Source organism: Rhea americana, unplaced genomic scaffold, assembly GCF_003343005.1.
Source record: "Rhea americana isolate MKP2758 unplaced genomic scaffold, rheAme1 scaffold_1, whole genome shotgun sequence".
NCBI lineage: Eukaryota > Metazoa > Chordata > Aves > Rheiformes > Rheidae > Rhea > Rhea americana.
Window position 1 is genome coordinate 15967920 of NW_028185038.1, and position 26740 is coordinate 15994659.

At 43.4% G+C, this 26740-nt stretch overlaps 1 protein-coding gene across 1 annotated transcript in view; it reads left to right on the top strand.

The window, feature by feature from the left end:
- SFMBT2 (Scm like with four mbt domains 2) overlaps window positions 1-26740 on the top strand; it is a 111051-nt gene that overhangs the window by 37942 nt on the left and 46369 nt on the right. The window contains exons 5-7 of the mRNA XM_085299567.1: window positions 9524-9612; window positions 12538-12784; window positions 18905-19002. Of these exons, the coding sequence (XP_085155693.1) occupies window positions 9524-9612; window positions 12538-12784; window positions 18905-19002 (434 nt within the window). The remainder of the gene's footprint in view (window positions 1-9523; window positions 9613-12537; window positions 12785-18904; window positions 19003-26740) is intronic.

The following is a 26740-nucleotide window of genomic DNA, read 5'->3' on the forward strand; positions in this document are numbered from 1 at the left end:
TTGAGAGGAGTCTGTTCATCTCTATACCTGCAAAGGCAAGTCTTGGTGCCTGCAAGGGTGACTGAATCCTTCTTCCATTTCTGCGTGGTGATGGCCACAGCTTCAGAAGGTAGCTGAGCGGCCACTTGCTAAGGGCAGCTTTGTGTGRGGAACTGGGTATCTTTGCCAGCATCTAATGTAGGCATGTAGATAACACTTCTCCTGCAGTCTTACTCTGGGACCTGGGCTGCTTCTGAGCCTTTTGGTTAAGGTGTTGATTTTACTTGGAAAACAGGGCTCTTGCATTKTTTTTGTTATCTCTATGGGTTTAAAACAGGTTTAGAAATTGCAATTAAATTACTGGATTCCCCTTGCCTCCCTGAGGAGTCCCAAAGTCCTCATTTGATAAGGTGCTCATTAAGACTCCCAGGTGTGAAGATGGGGAATTTGAGCTCTCATCTCACGTGCTACACCTTTCCTCTGTGCTGAGCACTGTGGCTAAAGCAAACAGAGACAGGAAAAAAAAAAAACAAATAATCAAGGGATTTATGGGGGGCTTGGGGTGGAGTGGAGAGAGCGTGGCATTCAGATGTGCATTTTCACAGTGAGCTGTCGTCCTAATGGACAGTGATACTAATGACACAGGATCCCCTGTAGTTACAGGGTTCATTCAGAGCCGTGGAGTGCTGGGCATTGCCTTGCTTTCAAAAATGAGCTATTCCTGCTTAATTTATAATGCTATGATTGATAACAAGGAAATTTAGCTACCCAGGGTTGCATTTGGTGCTTTATAAGGCAAAGAGCAGTGTCATTGCTGGGCACAAGGGAGTCTACGCTCTCTGTTTGGCCAAGAAGGTGAGAAGCTTTGGAGAACACGGAAGGCGCATCAGGTGGGTCATTACATACTGCTGAGCGATGAAGCTCGACGTATCAGCCCATCAGCATTCATGATAACGCTGCCGACCCCGAGGTGATTTCTGTGGCCGTGGGGATRTTCCTGAGTCTACTTCCGATCCCACATATGCTGGATAGGGAAATGAGGCTGCGGAAGAGCTTCCTTGATCTGAAAGTAGTCAATTCTCCGCTGCTTGGCATCTGGAGAGCCAGCAGCAGTGCTGCTCTAAATGAGCTCTTCTAGTTTGATGCTGGCTTTGGGGCTTAAAGGAGAAATGGCTTGCCTTGAGTGAAAGACCGTGGCTTTTGTAGTTATGCAGCAGATTTCCTCCAAATTTATTACGTAGGTAGCCAAGAATAAAAGTGGTCCTGTGTTCCCACATAGGATGCTGTAGCAAAGTTGAATAATCAACCTTCACTTACGCCTGCAGATGCAAGGGGACGGATAATTGACCCAAGTGAAGCAATATGTTCATGTCTGGAAGRTCTCTTGCTTTTGCCAAGTAAATGTTAGGCACACTGCTTTTTCTAGCTCATGGCTGAACATATGACCTCAGTGTAACCGAAATGTTTCTGTTGTTTGGTGCCTGATCTGGATGATGAGAATTGAAAATTGTGTTCCAGGGGAAATTAATATAAAAGTATTTGGAAGACAGGGTTACATGCAGTAAATGTTCTGAAAACATGAATGCCCTTTATCTGAGCACCTGCTGCAGTGGCTGGGTGGCTCTAGGTGACCTCTGCCTCCATTGGGAGATCAGATGAACAAATTGGTTGTGGTTCTGCAAGGCCATGTCAGGGAGAGATGAGCTTCTTTCAGCTTCCACTGTCCACCTGCCTCTTGCTCGCCCTTCTCTCCAGTTCATGTGCTCCCAAACAACACCCCTCTTTTTTTATTCCCCCCCCCTTTTTTTTTAATAAGCCATCCAGTGCAAGTAGGTTATTGACTTTAACTCAAGGGGAGTAATTAATCACAGTACTTATGAGGTGGATCATTTATTGCGGCTTGTCTGCAGGGATGATGAGAGCGACAGTTGCTCCTCAGTCAATCAAGGCAGCCTGATCCAGGTTAATGACACATGGATTACCATGCTGCTGGGATTTATTAGCCAAATTTCTCTTCTGATCTTGGGCAATTTAATTTATAAAGAGCAGCGGGCTCTTGAGCAGAGTATGTTTCTGTGATGTRTTTTTAGGTAACACAGTTGACTCTACTGAGTGGAAATGCCTTGGCAGTTACTGGTGGTGACCCTTCGAGAAGCTATTTTTTACTGGGCAAAGTGTGAAGACCTTACCAGAAGAAGGTCTAACAGAGTTCCAAAAAAGTGACTTAAAGGTAGTAATATCCCATTACCCTAGCCACACACTCACATTTTTTTTCCCACAGCATCCCATATCCATGTCTTTCCATTCTTCTATCCATAGTCCCCACAGGTGGGTTGGAGATGTAGCACAGATGAGAGCTTCAAGAAATAAATTGCAACACTCAAACCACCTGCAACCTTCTTATTGTTAAAAAGAAAAAACTTAATTAAGGACTAGAGAAACGCAAGGGGAACAGGCAATCTGCAAATGATTCAAAAGGAAGTAAAATCTCCTGTGGACAGTGAGACATGTTTTGTCCTTGTCATCTCACTTGCTTTGACTAAGAGATTGTAAATGGATCATTTTTGGACACCTTGAATAGCAGCAGGAAGGATAACAGTCAAATCATACTGAAATTTGATATAGTTGCATAGTCAAAGCTGTAAGTAATTTTTAAGGTGGGAACCTAAAGCGTGTGTTCATATCTTTCTTCATTTGTGCTGATGTAAAAGAGAAGCGGATCATATCTGATCAAAGCATCCATTACTTATTGGYGTAGTCTTGCAACTGCTCATGAAGCGTACTGTGAAGCTTTACTAAAAAGATACTTGGGTCCTGCTTGGCCAAATTGAAAATGTGGTGTCTGTGAGAACRTGTCCTTTCGCTACAGCACCTACATAAGTGCACAAAGTCAACAAGRTTTGCATGTGTGCGCAGAGCTAAGGGTGCAGGTGCAGGCAGAACTGAATATACAGGGAATAAAGTCTGTGCGTTGGCCCTCTCTTGAGTCAAGGCTTTAAAAAGTGTAGCATGAAGAGTATTYTCTCAGAATGGGGGTCCGTGTGTTTAGGAGAGCCAAATATTTTGAAGACACAGTGTAAAAAGTCATGCAGCATATTTTTATTATACGAAGTAGCTCGTGTAGTCTAAACAAATAAGATTCATTTGGAGTTTACGTATTTTTAAAGGTGCATTTATAAAAACTTACAGRATAATTAACAGCTGCAGGAGCTGGCCTATCCGTTGGTGCCATAAAGCAGCATCTTCCAACAGCGTACAASAGCTACTCATTCTAAGTATTGCACTCCCTTCTAACATCTCCTTATTGGCCTGTTATAAATCCATACGAATGAGACCATAATGTACTGCTGACTCCAGGAATATATTTTTCACGCACATTTGTTCTTTGATATACAGTTGCTTATAACTTTTGATTTCCATGAAAATCTATTATGTAATACTATGCTCTTCAGAGGATTTCCGTATTTAAGGTGGGTGCGTAAAAGGTGATGATTGAGCTCCAAAGTCGTTATCTCTTTGTATTTATGGCTTCATCATTAGGAAATTAGATCAACAGCTTTTTGTGCATTTTCTTTTCTTTTCATCATTTTGTGATCAGTCTCAAAATACAGAACCTACTAGTRTGAGAACAGAAGATTGTTTGAAGAAAGTTCTTTGAGGATGTCTGTATCCACACTTGACTTTTTTCCCGAGCGCACACAGAGGACTCCATAAAGAATAATCTTTTTCATGAAAAATTATAGTAACCCCCTAACTGGCCTTTGGTATATTTTTTTTTWATTTGTTTTGTCTAGACAGCACAGTGACTTTTGTTAAATCCATCTGTCCCTTGAGATGACCATGAGTTGACGACAGAAACACGAATGCAAACAAACCCATTCCCACATCCAGTCTGRGATCTAGCTCCCGGGGATGTGTTGTTCATCAAGCTGATTGAAATCATTCGGATTCAACTGTTTTCTGTCAAAATGCTGCTTTGTCAAAATGGAAATATTTTGGAGAAYGTGTCAATTTTGACAAACTGTTTTGATGGGTGAAGTCTAAACAAATTGTTTTAGCGTTCTATGTTGTTTTGATATAAAGACATCTCATTTTGACTCTGTCATTTAGACCTTTATAACATAGTTACAACATATATTTATATATTTAGACCTTTATAACGTATAAATACTGCATCAAAATTATAGAGACAACAAATTTATAAAAGAAAACATGAAGGTGGGAAGGCATCTGTGTTCTTGTAGTACACTTCTTACCTTCTCAAAACCCACATATCTTACTGTTATCTAAAAAAAAAGAAATCTTTTGAAGACCCTGAATTAGTTATTTGAGAAACTTGTGGCTTTTTATTTGATAATCATATTTTACTTTATTTCATAATGAAGTGATAAGAATTGCCCAGGTCCTGTCCAGCTTTAGTTGCTTTTGCTAACCGATTTTGTTTGTTCCGATCCCAGGGGGGACTTAAATTTTAATAAGAAGATTAGCTGGTGTAACAAGAGTGTTGTTGCTTAACAGGTTTATCTGAATGATTTTGAACCATTTTGTAAAGCTGTTTAAGACACTATTCTTTGCTTCACGTGAGAGGAAACTGAATCTCAGCACTATTTAGAGGTCGATGGAGGCCATGGGGGATTCTCCGGTGGAGACGTTGGCAGATTGCTGGAGATCCTAGATACTAAACAACAACAACAAAATCCTAGAAAAATCAAGAGGTTTTTTTGGGTTTTGTTTTTTAGTTTTTTTTTTTATAACAAGATTACAGAAAGAAGGCAAAAAATGACGATTCTTCCTATTATTTTCTTTGCATTGCGAGGGATTTGGTAGTGCAGGTTTGCAGCATGCTGACCTCTCTCCTCAGGTCATTGGGAACAGCATAAAGTGAAAAAGTGGTTTCTGAGCAGCTACTGGTGAAAACCAGAGAAAGTCCAATGTCCGGCGAGTGGTGCTGGTGGTATGTTGCATGTCCACCACTCAGCTGGTGGCCCCAGCCTTGGACCTCAGCTGCTGAATCCCAGTTTGAGCCATCAGATCCTGCCACAGCCTGGAACTGTTTGCTCAAAAAGAGGAAAATGAGACAGATGTGCGAAAGTGAGAAAATTACCGGGAGAGAAGAATAGGAGGAAGAACAGAGGTGATGGTAGGATGGATCGCATGGAAAAATAAGTGGGAAGAATTACTATTATATGAGGGGGTATGAGGACTCTCAGTTTTTGATGAAGTTAAGCCTTGTGTTAAAGGAACTCAGCTTCACAACCTGTGAAGTCACTTCTGCAGGAGTAAGTAGACCCTTAATGTGCAAGTTTCTTTTTTTTTTCCTTTTTTTTTTCTTGCTTCTAATTTAAGAATCTGCTGTAATCCCTGGAAAACTAGACGCTCCTCTGAGAAATGAGCATTTTCCAGGAGGCAGGAGGGCTTTCCCTTTTCTTCAGGAAGCCTTGATTCTGCTTCAGCATCAGCATCCACGTGACAGACACTTGCTGAAAATCGGTGCTACACTGCAGCTKCTCCTTGGGAATCAGGGAGAGCTGTAAAAAAATCTGGGACCTTTCTCAGCAACATAGGAGATCTTGTGTGTGTGAGACCTCAATGAGACTCCTGGGGGAAGTGTGGTAGATCCAGATCTGGGCTGGATTCCTCTCTCCATGCACAGATGTAATCTGGAGCAGAGCTCTTGGCTCTGTAYCTCTGCTCTGGATACACTTTGGCCCAGCAGTGCACAGTCCTGGCCTGTGTTTTGGGCTACTTTGCCTGAGGGCAGGTGCTTCTAGAACATTTTTGTGGCATAAAGATGCTTTAAAGTCTTCAGCCTTGGAGATGCAGAGGTGTGAAAGCAACCAGCCATGCTGGCTCTGAGACGAGCTGAAGCTGAGCCAAAGAAAACTGGCACATCTGTGTCAACAAGCTGTGGCTCCAAAATGGGATACTGGTGTTGGCTGCTAGAYCTGGAAAGAAAAGTAGTTAGGAGTTTAGGGAGCAAATGCCTGCCTTGCATTTGGGTTGAACTATAGTGCATAAGGCACAATCTCTGAAGCTTTTTCTGTGGTGAGTGTTGCTAATGTGTATCTCCTTTCTGGATTTTCTGGTGTTTAATTGATCAATTCAGCTCATACTGTGGCTTTTGCATCAGTGAGGGCACCAGACTGAGTTTTTTTCTGCTGCCCTGTCTCTTGAATCATTGCCCTTGCCTCTGATGAATTAGATTGCTGTTGGCCCCCAGGTCTTAGACTGTTGCACAATCTCATATTCCTCATTTCTCTGCACAGCAGGCCCCATGCAGGACCACAGGACTGGCACTGATACGCGTCTAGTACTTGGGGCAGTACTGAGAGTCCTAGGATCTTCTGTCAAGCTCCATCCGTGTCTTCATGRAGCGTCAAAGTCTCATGCTCTAGAGGACCAATGAGCATGACGTGTCCTTGCTGTCTTGGTCAGCCCTTGTTACTTAGGGCATCATATCCAAAGTAGCCCCAGTGTAGCTAGATTATCTCAAATAYTTTTCTGTGACTGGGCCTGTTTGGAACTCCTCCATGGCATGGGTGACAGTCCCTTTCCAAGGTGTCCTCTTCACAAATCAACTGTGSCTGGCGGGGGAAGGGTGGATGTATAGAGGGACGGGTAGCCTTGAGTCTTCATYCCTCCTCGACGTGGATTTTATGCTTTGGTAAAAGTCTTCCTCCCAGATTCAGGCGTTCCCTGAATTGCAGAAAAATACCATGCCATCCAGGCAAAAGTAGTGGGGACTTCAATATTGACTTCGGGGATTTTTGATCACTTTTTAAGCTTATGCAAGTCAGTAAGAACGAGAGTGACATGAATGAGAGTGTGGGCAATCATGCAGCCATAAATCACTGCTTGTCTCTACCACATTCAGAGCTGCAGGAGACTCATCAGAGTGTTTCCTTTTGAAGCTTTGAGCGACTGTTTTGTCCTGCCTGGCTTTTGCAGAAGGACCTGCCTCCCTGCGTGAAGTGAAGCCATTCAAAAGCATTTATCAAGGAGGTGTCTTTTGCTTTGTTTCTTGCGTGTGAGYGCACACRCGTGTGCGTTTCCCCTGGYGCTGCAGACATTGGCTGAGATCCCGGACGTGCGTTTTGCATGGGGGAAATTCACAGGGCTCTTCTGTGAAGATGAACCCACATTTCTTGAAGTGGGCGCTCTAGTTGGGCACCCTTGCGTTATACTGCCAGATACTCATTTACCCAGAAGATTTTCCTTTGTTTGAATATTCTTGTTTGATATTTCACTTGGTCCTTAAAGGCTTTGACAGATATTGTGATGATTCAGAGCTGCTTTATTACTACTAAAAGATAGTATTTGTGGCTTGCATTGCAGTACTGAGAACATCTTGATCATGCTGTACAGGCACAGTAACAGTGCAGATCCCTGTTCCTAAAAACTTTCAGTGCAATCTCTTCTCTCCCAGAGGTTTCCAGAAACCCTAAATCTGCAAAGGAAGAATAAAATAAAGCAAAACCCCAGATACGAGACTTGCTCGGGGAGGATGCTTCTGATTTAGAAACTGGGAGTCCTTCAGTTTTTCAACYGAGTCATTTTGGTTGGAAAATTAGGTTCGTCTTGGCGTTTTTGAACTTGAGAAGTCTGTAATGCAGGTTTGAATGTTGTTGATAAAGGCTCGGTCTTATTTAGGTGTCAAAAAGCGGTGGAATGCAAATGTCTTAAAAAGGACGAGGGATTTGGGGTGCCTGCATTGAGTGACATTAGTAGGGGAATAGCCTGGCGGAAAGCAAGACCTGCAAATCAGGCACAGTCAAGGCATCTCAAATGGGGCATCTGGAAACGGAGGCATCTAAAATCTGTTGTCGACTTTGAAAATCCTGACGCTTTCTTTTCCCCCTGCCAGCTTTGAAAGTTCGAACCCAGTTCTTTTTATCACATTTGTCAGTTCTCAGTAATGAAGCTCTGGCATTCAAAATTCGGCTGACAACTTTGTGGGCATGAGCCAAAATGAAGTTCAACTTGCACCTTTCTCTGATGCCTCCAGGGCTGTTCACAGTCAGAGGCAGAAGCTTGTGCTAGAGGGGTTCCAGTCTCCTTCATTATGGCAATTACTGTACTCTCACTGATGCCAAAATTAAGCTCATCATTTATATCCTAATGTAGGTGGACAGGAGCTGACGAGGTGCATGTGACAGGAATGTTGAAAGGAGAGGCACCACGTATAAACCGTTTCTTTTCAAGCTATTCCTTCATCTTGAATAATGTCAAGGTCCTAAGTCTCCTGGGGATCATAGCAGATCAGCGTTGCGAAAGGGTTAGAACAGTTTAAGTGTTACTTTGTAGAGGCTGAAGTCCAGTGCTTTAAAGTCTGCTAATGTTAAATATATTTAAATGCACTTGTAAGCTTGTTTAACTCTATAAATTAAATGCATTGTTTAAATGGCATAGGGAAAAATGACTTTCAGAGAAAGGACAGAACTCAGAGATGAGGTCTAGCAGTATTTCCTGGGCTCCTCTCTGGGGTAACACCTGTACCTAGTTGCTTGTTCAGAGGAAAGCTTTTAATTTTCATATGATTGTGATTTTTCCCCTTCTACAGATGTCACTGCATTTAGACCTTTATCTCTGTTTGTTGTCTGAGAAATAAATACGTTTTTTGGGGGAGAGAGGAATGTTTCTGATGTGATCTAACTCCCATTTATAGGCAGGTGAAATTAATGTCTGTTTCCTGGGTTTCTGACTGCGAATGTCTGGGATGAATTAGAGGAGGCGTCTGAACCGCTGAAGCTGAGATTTGCTGAATTGCCTAAGGGACTTTGGTGCCCAACTTCCACTACTTCTAACAAGAACTGAAGAACAAGAATTTGAATCCCAGAGGCAGCATTTATCCATTTCAGTTTGAATCTTCTCAAACTGTGTTGACGTAGACTCTTAAAGAAACCCTTGTGGCTTCCGATATTTGGCTCAAAATAAATAAATAAATAAAAGCTTGGCAAGTTTTGTGAAGCGAAATAKATTTTCCTGGTAAATTGTTCAAGTTTTTCTTAGCGTGCGAATTTATTAATGCCGCTGATGCCCGATGTTCTCAAGGTTGATCTTTTCGGCTTTGCGGGGGAAGTTCTTTGTGGAGTTCTGCTGTGGTCCTGCCTGGGAATTGCAAGTTTGCCTAACTTCTTTTCTCTGAGGCCATTAGAAAACATCCAAAGAGACCTCGTAGATCATATCTGAGCCTATGTGATAAGCAGGAAACGAATGGTTAGACAAGCCGGGGCTGCTTGTGAAGGAGAGCAACGCAGCTGACAAGCYGCCGTGCTGTAAATCACTGCCACTGCATGCAGCAGAGCCAGGTCTCCTTCCCTTATTTTGGGATCTAGCTGCACGTGCTTGCAGAGGAGGCCCAAGGAGCTGAGCAAAGAACCAGCTTTTTTCCCCGGTCTGAACTGCAGTTATATCCAAAACTTTAAACACATGGCTGCAAAGCGCAGGGTTGCTAATCCCGGAGGAAATTTCTCTAAAATATATGTGGCAAGTCCATTGCAATGTGCCGTGCTAAGTATTTCTTTTCTTTCCCTACCCTCCACAGCGATCAAAGAGAAATACGTGGACTGGACGGAGTTTCTCATACACGATTTGACAGGCGCCCGGACCGCACCTGCAAATTTACTGGAAGGCGTATGTATTAGATTGCAGTTTCTCTCCGATAACGYGTCGCGGTGTTCGTGCTGCAGCGGTGTCCAGCGTGTGAGGCTGTGTGCTTGCAATGTCCATGTGCCGTGAGCGTGCCTGAGCCAGCGCTGGCCGAGAGTCAGCGGCGACGTTGCTGTGACCTCTGCTAGCTCTGCTTCTGGGTTACGGGGTAGTTTATTTTGCCTTTTATTTACTGAAGTTCGATGCTTGTAAAAGCCTGGATGATGAAGGAGAGGATTGAGAGAGTCTGCAGGGAGGATGCAGCCCTTGAAGACCTTTTTAGCCCCACCAAACTGATGGCCTAAGCTTTCAGGTCTGGTCTTCGTTGAAGAAGAGGCTTAACATGTTGATGGGGAGCACTGTCAGATTTGTGTGTGTATAGAAATAGCTTCCCAAATACCTTCCCTCCTCAAGGTCCRTCTAAAAGCAGGAGTGTGATTTAGCAGGGAAGCAGGGTGAGATGCCCTCAGCTAGCAGCAGCCAGGAGAGGAGAGGAGATATTTCTACCAGTGCACCCAGATGGCCAAGTCCATGCAGCACATCCATGGGGACACTTGCCCTTGGGCAACCTCAACTCCAGTGTCTTTGACAAAGATCTCACAGGGTCACCTTGAAACTGTGTGAACTGAGCAGCCTCTCCAGGAGGACCTGCCCCGCTGCTGTGTGGGTGCTGAGCCCGGCTGACCTTTCTATAAGTGCTTCTGTTGGCCTTTTGGGAGGCGAGTGTGCCTCCAGGCATCGTTTTTCACCATTTTATCCCTCCCACGTAGTTTGTCAGCAGAGTTTTCTTCTTGACTGGGGCAAGCGGCAGCCCTTGCACGGCCCAAGCAATGCCTGCATCCACTGCCACCTTGTTGCTGGACATTGCTAGGCTCCCCTTTCCCTTTCGACAGGCAAAACAAACAAACAAAAAAAAAAAAGGCAGTCCCAGGGCAGAAAAGCAGAGAAATCAAACAGTGCCATGGCTTGAAATGCTTCCTAGCCCGTTCTCCAGTGGTGTTTTATGCAATATATGTGCTTAGTGGCATCTGTGGCGTGCAGTGTATGTAACTCCCTGTCGACAGATTTACTGTTCGTGAGTGCTGCAGATTGTTGTTGTGTTGTTAAATCAATATGCAGTGATGCTTTATTTTTTTATTTTTTTTACACTCTAGCTATGCATATAAAGAGTTGTTGCATTATGGCAAACGTTAATATTTCATGCAACCCAATTATTCATCTTCGCCATTCAGTTCTCAGGGGGAAGTGATAAGCCATTGGCTTAGGATTTAACGTACGAATCAGAGAAGCGATATTAGCTTTTTTTATTGCCAGGGATCTATTATAATAAGTTAAATCATTACATTGTCGTTTGATGTTAAAGAATGTTTTGTTGCAATGAAGCTGTTGTGTGAGAGAAAAATCACATGGAAGTACATTTCTGTGATATTATTGAATTTTAACACTGTATTTTGCCATTAAATAATGTTTGAGGAGACTATGCAGGTGTTCCTAATATATATGATAGAAGAGTGGCTTATAATGGTGAATATGTGGTTCTGAGGAGTATGTATTAATCACAGACCTAGATAAAACTGTACATGTGATAACTTTTTAGTTAAATTATATTTTTACCAAATTCTCATTCTATTACCTGCATTTTTGGCTTAATTCTAAGGAAAGCAAAGYTAGTTTCATTTCAGAATTTTGACTATTTTCAAAATTCAAACTGAAAAAGAATTTTTTCTAAAAATAAGACTTTCACCTTTCTTTTTTCTAGCYATCCTTAGAAAGAACCGTTTTCAGACTGACTCTGATTTACAAAATAAGTTTTTTTAAAAATACCCTGAAAGGTATATATGTATTTAATTCAATTGAAGTGGAACAAACATACACACACACTAATTGACCTGGTCTTTTGCATATTTTGCCTGTGCTTAGCATCTCTCTTGAAGGCTTCTGAAGCTTTTTTGGGAAGCAATATTTCCAACTCTTAGGGTGATTTTTAGTGCTGTTCTTAAAGCCCTGGAAATGAAATTGTGTAAGAATCCCAACTTGGATTAAAAAAAAAAAAAGAAAAAAAAGTTGATTCCTGGCAGTTGTAGAGAGGAGCTTGATGACACAAACAGGCTCACAATTGTAAAACAAAAACGCAGAGCCCCATAGGGATRTTTTTGAAAAGCATCTCATGATTTTTTAATGCCTGTGGTTGGCAGCTTTGAAGGTGTAAAGTTAAGCACATGTGCAAATAGTTGCAAAGCTGGGATCACGGAAAATACTCTGTGTAGGCGAAGAACCTCTTTTGCTGGAGTTTCTTGGTGGCTTGGCCCAGAAAATCCTGTGTGCCTTGGGTTTGAGCTGAAGCCCACGAAAGCTGGTGGGAACCTGCTGTTGGCCTTGGTGGGCTTTGGAGTACTGACCCTCTTGCACCTGTAGAAGTGGAGAACAATTTGCTGTCCATGTCCACAGGAGCAAGCTCAACTCTTGTGTGGGAAAGGTCAACACACAGAGGGCTTTCAAGGCCATACCCTAAATAGTTGCAGTTTAGGTAAATATCAGGGTCCAGTCCTGTGATCGGTTCTTATCAGCTGGAATCGATGAGAATTTGGTTTGAAATCCCCCAATATGTCTGGGCTTTGAATTGTTTGGGAGCATCCTAAGGGGATGTGCTTTATGAGCTGTTCCACCTTTTATTATTCTTTGTTGTTGTTGTTGTTGTTGATGTYGGTTGAGGAATTAGCACAACTGTTGTTTTCTGTTTTACTTCTGAATTTGCACTTGGAAGACATTGGGTAAAATAGAAGAAGAACAGACTGTTTGCTGATCGCTTGGATGATGGTGTGAAAAACAAAAATAATCTGCTGTCATCTGTTTCCTTGAGAAGTCTTCAAATAAAGTTTAAAATAAGGAGTTTTGCTTCTATTCAAACAGCCTCTGCGAGGAAAAAACCCTGTAGACCTCATTACAGTTGATTCCTTAATAGAGCTGCAGGATTCCCAGAATCCCTTTCAGTACTGGATAGTTAGTGTGGTTGAAAATGTTGGAGGAAGATTACGCCTTCGCTATGTGGGATTGGAGGAGACTGAATCCTATGACCAGTGGTTGTTTTACTTGGATTGCAGACTTCGACCAGTCGGTTGGTGTCAAGAGAATAAATACAGAATGGACCCACCYGCAGGTAAATAGCTCTGTGAATCACAGCCTCTGTTCTCTGCGTTTGCTGATGTGTCGAGATATTTCGTAAATATGCTTTTATTCTCCAGCATTCACATTGCTTTGACTGTAGTTTCTACCTGGAAAACGGATTGTATGTGAGAGCCAGCCCTTTAGAGATGCATTCGTGGGATCAAGTGTAGGATGACCAGGTTTATGTCTTGCTCCTATCATAGATTTTCTGTGTGACAGAGCAAAGTCTTTCCCTGTTCTCCTGTCTGTACCTTTGATGCTAACACTGCCTCCAGTGAGCRTAGTTCTTTAGAGGAGTCTCCACCTCTTACAGCATTTTAATGTGGGACTGTTCAGGAAAGAATATACGTACATCTAGTTTGGGTTCAAATGTCCTAAATGACACCGCTCAGTATAGCTTAGGCTCTGCTTTTTTTCCCCTCACCATGCTCCAGAGACCTGTTTCCAGTCTGTCTTGCCATGGATGCGCGCATTCCTTTTGTGTAGCAGTGGACCTCCGTGAAGTTTCCTGGGGCTGGGAAAAGTGTTTTGGGACCCTCATGGTTGATCTAACATGTCTTCTGTGCTTAGCTGTAATGTGGCTGTACAGCTACCAAGCGTGACCTGCCTTGTGCTTGACCAGCTCAGAAAGTGTGTGTGGGGAGCTGGCTTCAACTGCCTGTCCTTGTCAGCCTGCCCTTGGAGGAGTTATCACTAGTAGTCAAGAAAATACTCCTCTGAGCAAGTGGTAGATTGAGGTCTTTTATATTTAAAAGACTACAGTCTTTGTCATATGTTATCTCCAAGGGAGCAAAATTTTTGCAAGTATGTTGGATCAGGTTCAGCTTCAKGAGTTCCGACTTAGAGAAGGAGGTCTCTAGAGTTCACCTGAGTGTTCAGACCAGGTTGGAAGGAGGAAGGCAGGGACTGCAGGCTCAGAAACTGTGGAATCTGCAAATCCAAGAGATATGCAGAGGGCAGGAGCCAGGCAGAAGGGTCAGGCACAAGCAATCTGTGTCAAGGTGCAGAGCAAGAGCAAGGTCTGGTGATTGGCTCAAATTGGACTCCAAATAGCAGGACTGGGTTCAGCGAAGGGAGCAGGATCAAACGGGCAAGGCAGGAAGGAGGGCAAGGCTGAAGGTGGGGGGAGAGCAGATGAGAAACTAAGCATTACTAAGGAATTAAASTTTAGCAAGCATGATCAGACCTAGGAGCCGTAGCAGGGGATAAGGGCTGCTGGCAGCCTCCAGGAGGAACCCTTGTATAGGCTCCCACTGCAGCATCTGGAGCTGAGCTCATTTCCATGGACAGAGTGGCAGGAGTGACTCCTTCCAGACAGTGCCCTTTACGCTGGGGGAAGACAAGAAAGGTGATTTTTTTCCCCCCGAGCCCCAATAATATTGCTCAAAACTCTGTGGAAGTCACTACTAAATTGGGGTTTTCTCTGCTCATGGTGTTTGACTTAAGAGTTGGTCTTACTTGAGTTGGTCAGTCAACTTGTTTGACTTCAGTTCTCTTGGAGTTAGGGATTTGGTTAAATGTGGCAGCTTAGCCTGCTTCATGTGGGTCTGCTTTGGGGTAGAACACATGAAGTATCAGTATGTTTCATAAAGCTGTGGCTTATACTTGGTTGCAAAGCAACCTGCAGAGTCCTCTGAAGCATGGTCCACCTTCACCAGTTGTCTGCAGCTCCAAGCTAGACTCCCCAGAACCATAAGTCCCCCTGCAAGTTGAGATGATTTCTTGGTTAACGTATAGGATTTGGCACAGTAGATCTAGATTTTATTCCAGCTTTTTATGTGTAGGTGGATAACTTGTCCAGATTATCCAGGTTGCACCTCCTTTTCCTCATGTCCTGGGTGGAGGTTTCCCGCTGGAGTCGAGCAGTGAGAGAGAGGGAGTCCTTTCTTTGGGCAGGTATTTCTGATGTGGTTCTTCTGTCACTGATTGAGAGCGGTTACCCCTGATGGTGTTCACGGTGTCTGTTCAGGCTGAGGGTCTAGCTCAGGGTCTCTTCAACGCTCTACAAAAACGCTGGTTTTCCTCACTGATGAGGAAGGAAGTCGATGCTCCCTTTCACTTCTAAATTAGATGCGAACAGTAGAGASCATGAATATCAGTCACTCTGTTATTTCACAGAATGTTTTTCATTACAGAGAAACAGCTTTTCATTGATCATGTCGGAGCCCTCTTGTCCTGTGTAGGTTTGGTGAATCAATACAGAATGGCCCTAATCACCTCTGTACTTCCTTTTTGTTTATTCCATTCTCCTTTTACTCTTTCCTGTTTTTATCTCCTTGTCTTTCCTTCTCTCTTGCTCCATTTCTTTCTGGTGTCCTGTCACTAGGCTGGTTGTTGGTCTCTCTTTCTTTGCTGAAATTGTGCATGGGTTCTGCTTTTTGATTTTTTTGTTCTTTTTTTGTCTTTTTCTCTTCATCTGATGTGTTTTCTCTCCTTGTCATTTCTTTAGCTGTTCAGCTATTAGTGAACCTTGTTATTAATGAACTTGGTAGCCCAGATCTTCATCCTGACTTCCCCTGACTTACATAGAAGTGCTTTATACCTCCTGAGGTTGTGTCTCATTGRAGGTCCCTTAGAAGCAGACCTTTAGGTCTGAACCCTTCCATTTGCTCGTGAACCCACTCCTGAATACTTACTTGATCCCTTCTTCTGTGCTATGCCATTGTCATGCTCTGCAGTCTAGGGAGTAACCAATCAGAAATGGAAATCTGATGAATTTCTAGTTTAAAATTTTTTTTGACAATGCCTCAGAGATCTTTACTTTGCTCCTGGGAGTGCTGCTTGTTCCATCTCTGACACCATGAGCCGTGTTGGCCATTTGGTGTCTATACAGTCATAAAGCACAACAGATAATATAGCTTATTGAGAGACAGTTGTGATACCACATTAACCCAAAGGAAGGACAGGGAAATCAGTGAAGTGGCTGGTGCTTGAGGATCAGAGGATCCACTGCTAAGTAAAATGCATGCAGAAGAAGTCTTGAAACAAGTAGGCAGGTGAGCAGCAGCRAATTGTCAGGATGAGGAGCTGTGTGGTAGAGAGCTCTAAAGAAACGTGGCGATGAACCACAGCCAGTGGTAAGTGACCTCTCACTTAAAACCATCCTGGGTGACAGCAGGCTGGGAGGTGACTAATGGGATGCTATCGTTTAAACTGGAAGGCAGTGTTCTCCAGATGGTCCTGGAGACCAGGAGAGCCTACTGGGGACACATCTCTACCTGCTTACTATCCCTACCTGCTTAGGCTCCTTCCTRCATGCTTTACCTGACTGCTCTTGTTGGCTTCTTAGTAAATAGGATTTGGGCTAGAAAGACCTTTGCTATGACTGGTATGGACCTGCTTAGGAAAGAGAAAATCTATGGGCAATATGTTGTTGTTTACACAGAAGGAATTAGATTCATCTGCTGTAGTGTAGGCATTGAAAGGATGCTTCAGCATGAGCTAGTTGTTTTTTTCTTTATGATCAGTGGAGAGAAGTACTTACCAGGTTCAGAAGTGGCCAGACTTTCTTTGTATGACCRGTACTGCTGGATCTTTAGAGATGCAGATCTTGCATCCTAAAAAGGAGATCCGGTGGGTCCAGAAGTTTATAACGTTTCTGTGGAGAGATCTCATTTCTGAGACTCTCCAGATCCAAGCACCCACCTTAATGTGCAGGAATTTGCAGAAGAGTCCTTAGGAAATAGCACCCTTGCTGGCTTCTCCATGTGGGAACTTTTGAGGAGCTCTTTATGTCCTGCAAGTCCTTCTAACTGATGCAGAGAGGGAATAGTATATTTTTTTCTCCTCGGATGTATAGCCGAATCCAAAATAAGCCTCCCTGCTACTGCAAATTGGCAGAACCCCCTTGACACAGAGCCACCGGTGGTCTTGCCTCAACTGTTTATGCAGGAAGAGATTATCTCATTTTATGTTGCTTTCTAGTTAAAGACAAATTGGCAGTCATTTTAATTGCTTACTCCTTGTTAACCTAAATACAATTTGACACAGTACACTTYGTTCAATTACCTGCAACACTATCACTTAAACAAAATGCTTTATGCTCTTTTAACCATACGATTTACTGTCCGTAAACTTGCTGGCATAAGTTAACCACCACCATCTAATGAAATGCACACATAATACTGCTTTCTGGTTATTTAAATCATTAGTGTTGCCTTTATCTTTCAAAGCTTGTTGACTCTTTCAAAGCTTGCTTGACTGCACAAGAAACTGCCCCTTGTTTTCACTGATTTTGAGCAGAGTCACCCCAAATGCCGCCTTGTTTTCTCCTGTGCTTCACTGCCATGGCACAGTAGAAGACGGAGGTCATAGCAGGGTAAATAGACCTTGGGGTCTTCTCAACAATGATGAGTTCTGGGAGTAACTCATGGGAGTTATTTTCCCCTGTTTTCCTTGCTATCCACCATAGAAGATGGGGCCATTGGGACCTTTGGTGGTCTGGGCTGAGGACAGCTGAAGCAACAAGCAGTCTGCAGCTTGGGGCAAAATCAGGAAGAATTGAGCATTGCCTTGTTTGGCATCATTTAAGCCAGAAAAGGAGAAACAATGCTGGTCGTCTCCCTTCCTGCGCTTCAGGCTGATCAGAGGAARGGGAGAACTGGGGCAACAGGTCTATAAAATAATGAACGATTAAATGAAGAGTGAACTTCTTAACACTCGTGACCAGGCCACGTGCTGWAAACAGAGGCTTGAAATGTGTGTTCCCATTAGTAATCAGACAGGCAAGAAATGCAAAATACAGCCCTGAAAGGTTAACATTTCCCTTTAAGTGTGTTTAAATTCATATGCATATCCTTGATGTCTGTCTGAAGTAGAAAGGTTTGATATAGTAGAAGTATAAATACATCCACTTCCAGAGAGTGATTCTGCAAATCCTATTTTGATAAGGTCTTAAATCTGTTGAGATCAGAGCATAAAATTTTCTTGTACTGTCAGTGCTAGGTGAAAATAGTGCCTGCCAATTCCTTTTTTTTTTAAATTTATTTTTTTATTTTCTCCTTCAGAATTGTAAGATATCGCAATAAATCTTTGCTAGCCAGCAAATATATTTGGTTATTGGATGTGCAGAATTTAAATATAAAGTGGGCCAAATTAAACTGTGATGTAACTGTGTGAAGCCAAACTGACTAAAGAAAAGCTTCCCGCTGTTCGCTCTGTACCAAGGTTCAAGTTTATTATTGGGTAAATGTTCATTTTCGTTTTAATAATTGTTGCAATCTATCTATCTGTCTTGTCTCTTTGAGACCTTGATATGAATGCTCTGCAATAACTTGTTATAGGCAGGATAACAATATGTTTTCTAGGGCAGAAGTAAATTCAATATGATGTTCTTCATCATTTTATTGTTTCCTACATTGTTTCCTTTGATGATTCATAGGCGTTTCATGGCACTGAATCATAAAGGGCTGGCTAATATAATGATTTAAAGATATGAAGCCTATTTAAAGAAACTCACTGAAAGCAATGTGAATCTGCACAAAGGCGTTGCCAAAAAAGTGAGCAGAATTCATAAAGATTAGTCGTTGCGTTGGTGCGATGCTCTGGTTTCAGCGTGGTGCCGACAAATGTGTCTGGGTGGAGGTTTAGCTGAAATGTTCCCTGTCTTCCCACACCTGCTGCCCCGTTACAAAAGAAAAAAGAAAAAAAAAAAAAGAGGCTTTCCAATCAACGGAAGCATCAGTAAAGACGTTTCTGGTTGTGTTCAAATATAATTAATACGGGCTGAAAACCTGAGGCTCCTCAGCCTGCAAAACATCAGGTATTTTGAGATCTGGAAATCAGAACAGGGGGGGGTTCTTTTTTTTTCTTTTTTTTTTCCCCAAGTAATGAGAAAACGTATTATTTGTTTCTTCAATAGAAAATGAAGATGTGTATTTGTCTGTTTTTGACTCCAGGATAGAAAATGCAATCTTCCTCAGATGCGCCCCTGCTAGCTGCTTTTGTGTTGAATTTATCCACACTGTACAGCTTCAAATATACAYGCTGTTCATTTTGCTTTGACTATCCGTTTTCATGACGCAGGGACTTAAGTCWTTCAAAAATGTCTCATCTCTGAACGGTCACCTTTTTCTGTTGTTATTTTTATTTTTTTTTGTTATCATCCCTTTAGATATCTATTCTCTGAAGACTATATCTGAGTGGAAATGCGCTCTGGAAAAATCCCTTAATGATGCAGCAAATTTTCCTCTTCCGATGGAAGTGTTCAAGGTAAAAGATGCAYATTTCTCCTTCAGCTATGGAACCCGCAGTGAATAAATACCGTGCGGCATTTAGCAGCTTGGGTTAAAACTTTTGCAGGAAAACGCTCGTGCTCTAGTATATCCACTGCRAAAGGTCGCTAGTGAGGTGTTTGTATAAAAAAAGAGTTTTGCTCTTCTGTGTGCTTCCAATTTTGGRAACTGGCGTCTTGCAGGAGTGATCAGCACTGATTTCTGCAGCATCATTTTTGATTTATCTTAGTATTTAGGCCAGTGCAAAAGGCATCATAGAAAAGCCATGAAAACATAGGGCTAATTTAAAGTAAAGGGATGTTAAACTGGGCATAAGCTAGCCAGCTTTTGGGGAGCTTTAAACCGTAATCTTTATGTGGTCACATGCCACAAGGCAAAGAAACCCCTTTTCAGGGCCCTGTAGTGGGAGATAATTTTCTCCCATGCTGTTTTTTTTTTTTTTTTTTTTTTTTTTCCCCATCCTGGTTGTTAAGAGCTAGAGATCTGCTTCAGCCTCGAGGCGCCAGCTTTAATATCCCTTCCCCAATCATCTGCCCTGCTGTCACGCTGGAGCGAAATCCTTAATTCGGGAGCTGGCCGGGGCAGGGGCCGGAGCCGGGCGCGAGGAGCGGGAGGATTGCGCGCCGGCTTTCGGCGCGGCCGCGCGTTGGAGCAGCCCCGTGTCGCCGTGGGAATGGGGCGCGGAGAGTTTTGAGCCTCTCCCGTGCAGCGCTTTGATCTGTGGWCTCTGTTAAGCCTCCCCAGTCTGCGTTTGCAGTCTCAGGATCAAAAATGCCGTGTGTGGAGCAAGGATTAAATCCCAGTAGGAAATGCCTAATGTGTAAATCTTGCTCCTGCCCATATGAAAGAGTGAAGAATGCTTGTGATGAGCCTCATAAAACACTTTTTTTTATTATTATTTATAATTTGCAGCTGTTTTGGTGCCTCTTCTCAGCATGCCCAACTTATACCCRCTTATTTTGCTTATTGTGCGAGGGCTGTAAATTTAAAGTCGGAAAATCCCAGTTGTAGTGCYGTATGGTTGGGGCTTGCAAGGATATTTCCTCCTGAGAGACAACGCAAAGCATTGGATTGCTTCAGTGGCCCAAGAGGAGTGTCATTTTGGGGCCATGCATGACGAGAGAGGCAGGAATGGGGCTTCTTTATTTGTACTGTGAAAACCCAACATCAGGAGAGCTGGATTCAACATCTAGTCTTATCTAAGTCCCTGGTCCCGGGCCTGGGAAAGCAGGATGTTGAATAAATTTGGTTTCCTTGTGAGCATTGTTTCATTCCAGTCTCCAAATCTGAGGGTGGGACACGATGTTTGAATGCGTAGGGCCAGGTCAGAGAGCCATCCTGTTAATGACTTTCATCTGCAGAGCTACTCTGGTCTAAACCAGTGGGAGGTTCAGATTTAGGGATCATCTGCGCTCCTGCTCTCATCCATGGGCAGAATTCCCCACTGACTGCAGTGGGATTTTGGAGCCATCTCAGCTCTTGGCTTCCTCCATCCTGTCTTACTCAGCCGTATTTTAAGAGGACAACCACCTGAAGTCCCACCGCGGTGAAGGTCTGTGCAAGCATGACTCAGTGAGAATATGCTTATCTGATCTTACAAGATAAGGCAATATTTAGGTTCTCTTCAAGGAAAATCCCAGATCTTAGCAAGTAATGTTCATTCCAAAGATTATTTATTTTATTTTTTTTTCCAAAACCAGGACTAGTGTCTGTACACGGTGCCAGGGGATTCTGTGCTACTGTAGCTGTCATGTGTTAGATGAGATATAAAACACAAGATTTGACAGCTGGCAACTGTTAAAGATCTTGGTTTCCTGGAAAGCTAGAAATGTTTACTCTGGTGGACATGGTATACTGCACATTGAGCAAATATATTCAGCCCCTACAGAAATCTGTGTGCGAGGAGAACATAAGTGTGTGCTTGCTGTACAGACACGAGTGGTCCCTATGGCAAGTGCAAGCGTATTTGCTTTTCCGGATTGGGACTTAAGTTCCTGTTGTCATTCGAGTTGTGCGCAACCATGGGCAGTGTTGCTAATATGCTGTCAAACTCTTCCCAGGTGGAAAACGAATCCACGTTGTGGTGGGACAAGTGATTCCTCTTGTGGGTTTAGYGCCCGCTGTTGCTGTCTGTGGCAAAGCTCTGTAATTTTGATGCAGGAAAGTCAGGATCTACCTGAGACCTCTTACTGCATAGCCTTGAACCTGAATTATCAGTGCTCAGCAGTGCAGCAGAGCTGAACCTGCGTGTGGTGGTCTTCACTGGCTAGTTGGAAAGTCCTTTGCAAAAATCAATCCCAAGTTACCCATGGGGAAGCTGAAGCTCAGAGCAGTGAAATGGCACAGCCAAAATTCATATTCTRAGCCTCCAAGTAGAGGTCACAAGCCCTCAGACCACACAAGCTAGTTGCAAAAAACACGGGGAAGGCTGTGAATAGGACCATTTTTCTTTCTGGTGCTATTTTACACTTGGCCATATGTTGAAAGTGTTTGCAAAATGCTTCAGGGTCCTTTGAGAAGGAATGCGATGTATAACTGCCAGAAAATGTTGCTATTATATAACTACTAAACATAGTGTTTTGCAAACTGCACCTCCTGGAATAAGATTTTTCTTTGCGAAAGCGTTTTGCAACCCTTCTACTGTTTTGTCATTCTGTTCTTTTCAGGAAATATGTTGATCCTTAACGAAGCCTAAATAAAGACAGAATTTTCAAGTGCRGCTTGAATAGTTTAGGAACATAAATCTTTATGAAAGGCTATAACCCAAGGAGAGGTGTCCTCTACCTTTTCTGCTCTGATTTGAGGGTAATGCAGTGATCCCCATGCTTAGCTGGGTATCCATCACAAACTATGGCTCAGGCTTCAGAGGTCACCTGAGAAACTGGGCAGAGCTTTGGATATGGATTAAGGGTGACCAGATTACTGTCAAGACCTAATTTAAAGTTAAGTGTGACCATATCAATGCTTGCTTCAGTGATGGCATTGCTGGTGCTTTTAAAGAGGGAGCCTTGCATCAGGAAGCCGGACTCCAAACACAACACCTTTTAGCCCTAGGGACTTAGGAATATGTGCATTTTTTTTAGTCCTAAAGCTTCAGTAAGATAAAAGTTGGACACAAATCRTGGGATTTGGTTCCCCAGAGAGGCAGTTACTGTCCTAGGGATCTTGGCTGACATCCCACTATGCTTATCTTGGTCTCCTGTGCCATGTCTGCTCACCCTATGTAGAGGTCTTGGGTTCCCGGGGGTATCTCAGTCCATCCCAGACACCTCTGTTTGGGCAACTGAAACCTGCCCAGAGCTTGGGGTGCCTCTCATCACTCTGTAATTGTTGCATATGGACAATATGGGCATCCTGTATGTGCAAGTTTCTCTCCAGTGAATGTAAATTGGGTCCTGATGACTAGCCTAGATGGAGCTGTCTCCACGTTCCCAACCCAAACCGGGTTAAGTTGCTTAAAGAGCACAAACTGTTAAGAGGGAGAGGGTTTATCTAAGGCGGGTGCCAGTTCCTGATTTAGTCTTACTCCTCTTGACTCTATCCTTCTGGTCCTCCTTTCCTAAAGTTGTTTTTTTTTTCCCCCACTGGTAATTGTTATTTCTCTCGCAAAAAACATCTATTGATCTGCACTATGCCCAGTCCAGTGTGCCCCTGTTTCTAATGAGTATTCATATTTTACCTGCAGATCAGTAATAGTATTAATTAGTGCTAAGACTAATAGTYTTGAGTGATGAATATATCAGTTGGGACACATGTCTCCTAAGGAAAGTGATCACTGAGATGGGAGCTGCCTCTTGAAATCTGGGACTGTGTGATAGTTCTAGTTGCACATTCAAAAATTTGAGAATATTAAATAGGACTTGTCTCCTTATCCTAAATACGCATACGTATTTTTTTCTACCAGCTGAATTGCGTGTTTAAGGTATGAGATTCAGATGAAATATTTCTTCAAAATTGTGGTTATTTTGAAAGGACAACATTATCTCCCCAAAGTTCACAGTACATTCTTGAGGTGTTTGAGGATGTTTTCTTCCATTAATAGGCTCTTTTTAAGGAGTTTCTCTGTGAGCTAGAAAAACTCAAGGAATATTTTCTGCTCAATCCTGATCTATGTAGAAGGATGGACTTAGAAATCTCCAGCCCCCATAGTAGAGGGGCATGTGCAGATGCCACAGGTTAAACTGGACGTGCTTTTGGTTTCYCTTGGAAAGCCAAATTCCAGTGTAAGCGCTTCCCAGCCCCTTCGCACGCTGRGGCTTGGCTGGCCTTTGCTGCACGTGCTGTGCTTTTATAATCCACCAGTCGCCACGTTGTTTGCAAGCTGCCAGATTATTTATACTCCATCTGTTCTTCCCCATCCATGGTGCTTGCCAGCCCTTCTCCCCAAGTGCTATTTTCCCCTGGCTGGGAGACCAAGTCTGRTTCTTCTTGTTTATCATCTGCCTCTTGACCCATTTTGGCCTCAGCTCGTTAAAGCCRCTTTGTAGGACACGAAGAGTATCTTGCAGAGGTCCTTACAAATGTACCTGCCATGATGGCTTTTGGGATGACGGGAGCACAAATGTCTCTGTTGTCCTCACGTTGTGCTGATTTGGAGGCAATATGGGGTCTGGTGGTCCTTCCATGATCCAGAGACAGCCATGAGCTATCAGTGGCTCCCTTCTGACTGCAGTTGTCGCAAGGGAGCCTGGTGAGGAGAGCAAGTCGCAGAGGTAAATAAAGCTAAACCCTGTCTGAGATGCCCTCAGAATCTGTTCAACAGCGTCACATGGAAGTCAGGATTTGAGGAGAAGTGCTGGATGATGTTCAAGTGAAGCAGATGGRCCGAATGGGGACAGGATCCCACAGCCTGCTGCCTTTTCCATCCCTCTGGCTGTGCATTTAGCACACGCRTTTTTCATTCTTGGTGCATGCTAGAGAGGCTAGCGAAAGGGCATGATCCAGTTTGCTTACTGCACCCCAGCTTGGTGTGGGGAAGTTTGTAGGTGAAGACCCAAACTCTGCCTCCTTTGGTGTGCTTGGGCATGGCAGTGCTTTCTGGTGAGAGAGGCTCACGTGCACCTACCACTAGATTCATCCCCCATTTAATTAGTGATACCCAAGTCATCCATCCACAGACGATTGATTTTTACCGGAGAAAACAAAAGCCAACTCTGACCCGTACCTGTATATCTAACAGTTTTGCAGCGCCTTTGCAGTCCTGGTTTTGCACTGAATTTGTTATGATCCTCTCTCCTCCTGTGAATTCCCATTGAATCCCAACAGTTACTACTGGTGTGATATAAATGAGGGCAGACTTGGTGCAAGCAAGTGCCTGTGAGTTCTCCCTCGCTCTTAATGGCCTCAGTACCTATTGGAGGTGTGACKAGAGATCCTGATGGTTTCATTAGAGCACTCAAGTTACAGTATGCCCACCTGTATTTTCCATGCCACTCAACKTTCCTACCTGTAAAATGGGATCACTGTGTGTGATGCAGCAAAGAGTCATTAGTGAGTGTTGGGGAAGCGGGCTGGTTTGTCTGCAGATGCCTAATGCTATAAATTTTGCTGGAAGATAAATAAAGCAGATGCCTATCTGTCTCTTTTAACCCTACTTCTGCCAGCCGTGCTTCCACCAYGCGGGCAAATCAAAGCTTGCACTGCGCAGGAGGAGATCTTTGCCCTAATGCCATCTGCAGCAGGGCGAGCCATACGGAGAAGGTGTTTKCAGATTGAGACTGGCTATTCTGCAATGTTGCTGTTTCTATGGAAACTATTTTTATTCAACGAGAGAAGCTTAAAATCCGTAGGGCTAAATTCAGTCCTAAGGCAGAAAACATCCAGAGTTTTTCAGGGGATCTTTAGTAGGTGGAGTTTATAGCTGGCTGTAGAACTGACGCCTTCAACTTTGGTGTCAAACTATCTTTAATGCCTCTTTCCCCAGCACCTTTTCCTCTTCATCCCACCCCAACACCTCTACATTTTGGCCTTCCCTCAATCGCACTTGTCAAAATGAGAGGGTCTATTTGCTCACGTTGTRTCTTACCAGGGGAACTTCTGCCTTCCTGCAGAGAAGTGTGTCTTTGGGGAAAATTACTCCATGTTTAGCAAAGGAAGCTGATGAATTGCAAACAAGACTGATTCATCTGCAGATAATGCAGAGGGCTGTATTTGGGAGGGATTCTTTCTTTCTTTCTTTTTTTTTCTCAATTAAAAAAACAAATGCCAGATTCCTGTAGAGGCAGTTTAACTACTGCTATAGTGGTGTTTGTGARTGGTTACCACACATGAGCTTTGTGATTAAAATTAGCCTATTAGAAGCAGCCAGTTTCATGAGGAATTAGGGAAAACACTAGGGGAAGCGATTACTTTCAAAATAAAAACTGAATCAAATAATATGTTTCCAGCCATACCAGATGGGGCCTGCTTCTTCTGTGTCTTTTGGTAGGGTAAACCGGGAGAGATGTGACTGAAGGCAATAGCATTTCACACTGTTAAAGCTGGTGARAATGAAAGGAGACTCAGGTCAACCATCTCTTAATTGTTCACTGTTTCTAATCAGCCTCTCGCTTTGCAACTTTTCAGCACTCAGACTTGGTTCTGAATTTTACACGATGTCGCAGTCTTTAATTAGCATGGACAAGAAGAGCCTTGGATTTTAGGGTATTTGAAAATCAGTGTTCAAATTCAAGATTTTTTCCTCTTATCTAGGAACTCTAAGATACTGGGTCTAAAACGAGACGTCTTCAGTGTTGTGTCTTGAGCAGGATGGGCTACAAATGAGCATCTCACTGGTCTGAAGGAGATGCTGTTCCTGGKGTTGTGGACACAGCTAGAGCAACCAGCTCGTAATACAGCTTCTCAAAATGTCAYGTTCAAAAGGAACTTGGCCAAGTCCCACCGCTGTCTCTACACTGTCCTGTGTAAAAGTACCAGAGCTCCATCCTTCTGTGGCCAGACCACTGCCATTATATGGACAGATTTGGGTGTATCTGCACTTAACTGACATTGGTTGTGTAGACATACTTAGATGTCCAAAGATGCAAGTTAYGACTGTGATTTTGAAGAATATTTGTTGAATTCAAGACCTAATGCTGRTGCTTAGTGGACATCGGTGACTTTATTATTAGGATGTAGGCACATAACTCTCAGAGGCCTTTTTCTGWATCCTCTCTGCATCCTTCAGAGTCTGAATACTTTTGTAAATCTGTTTTTGGAWCACTTCTGCAGTGGCCTCTAGGCTCCCAAGCCACCTGGAGGTTTTCAAAGCCTCCACTACATGTGTCTCAGTGGATACAAAGGAGAAAATCATTCAACACTCTCAATACCTAATGAAGAGAGCTGGGAAGTAGGAGCCTGGGTTTTCCTCCCAGTGCTGTCACTGATGTGTTATATGATCTTCAGCCTTCCCAAYGTTCGATCCTACAGCTGGGAATAGAGAGGTGGTCCCAGATCTAGGAAGCTGTTGCAAAGTTTGTATGTGTTCTTGCAGAAGGGTTATGGAAGCRTGTGCTATAAAAAGCCATACTACATGCTTTCATGATAATGACAGTGGTGAGTATCAAAGTGTGTCCATCTGCCAGGTGTCACGGTCCATGCATGCTGGCAGATCTGCAAACACATCTGCACTGTGCACTGCTCTGAAACTGTGAGGGTTCCGCCAARCTTAATCGCTTCTTGAGATCCGTAGCGAGATTCATTACAGCCCTGGGTTTTACCAGCATGGTTTGCACTGT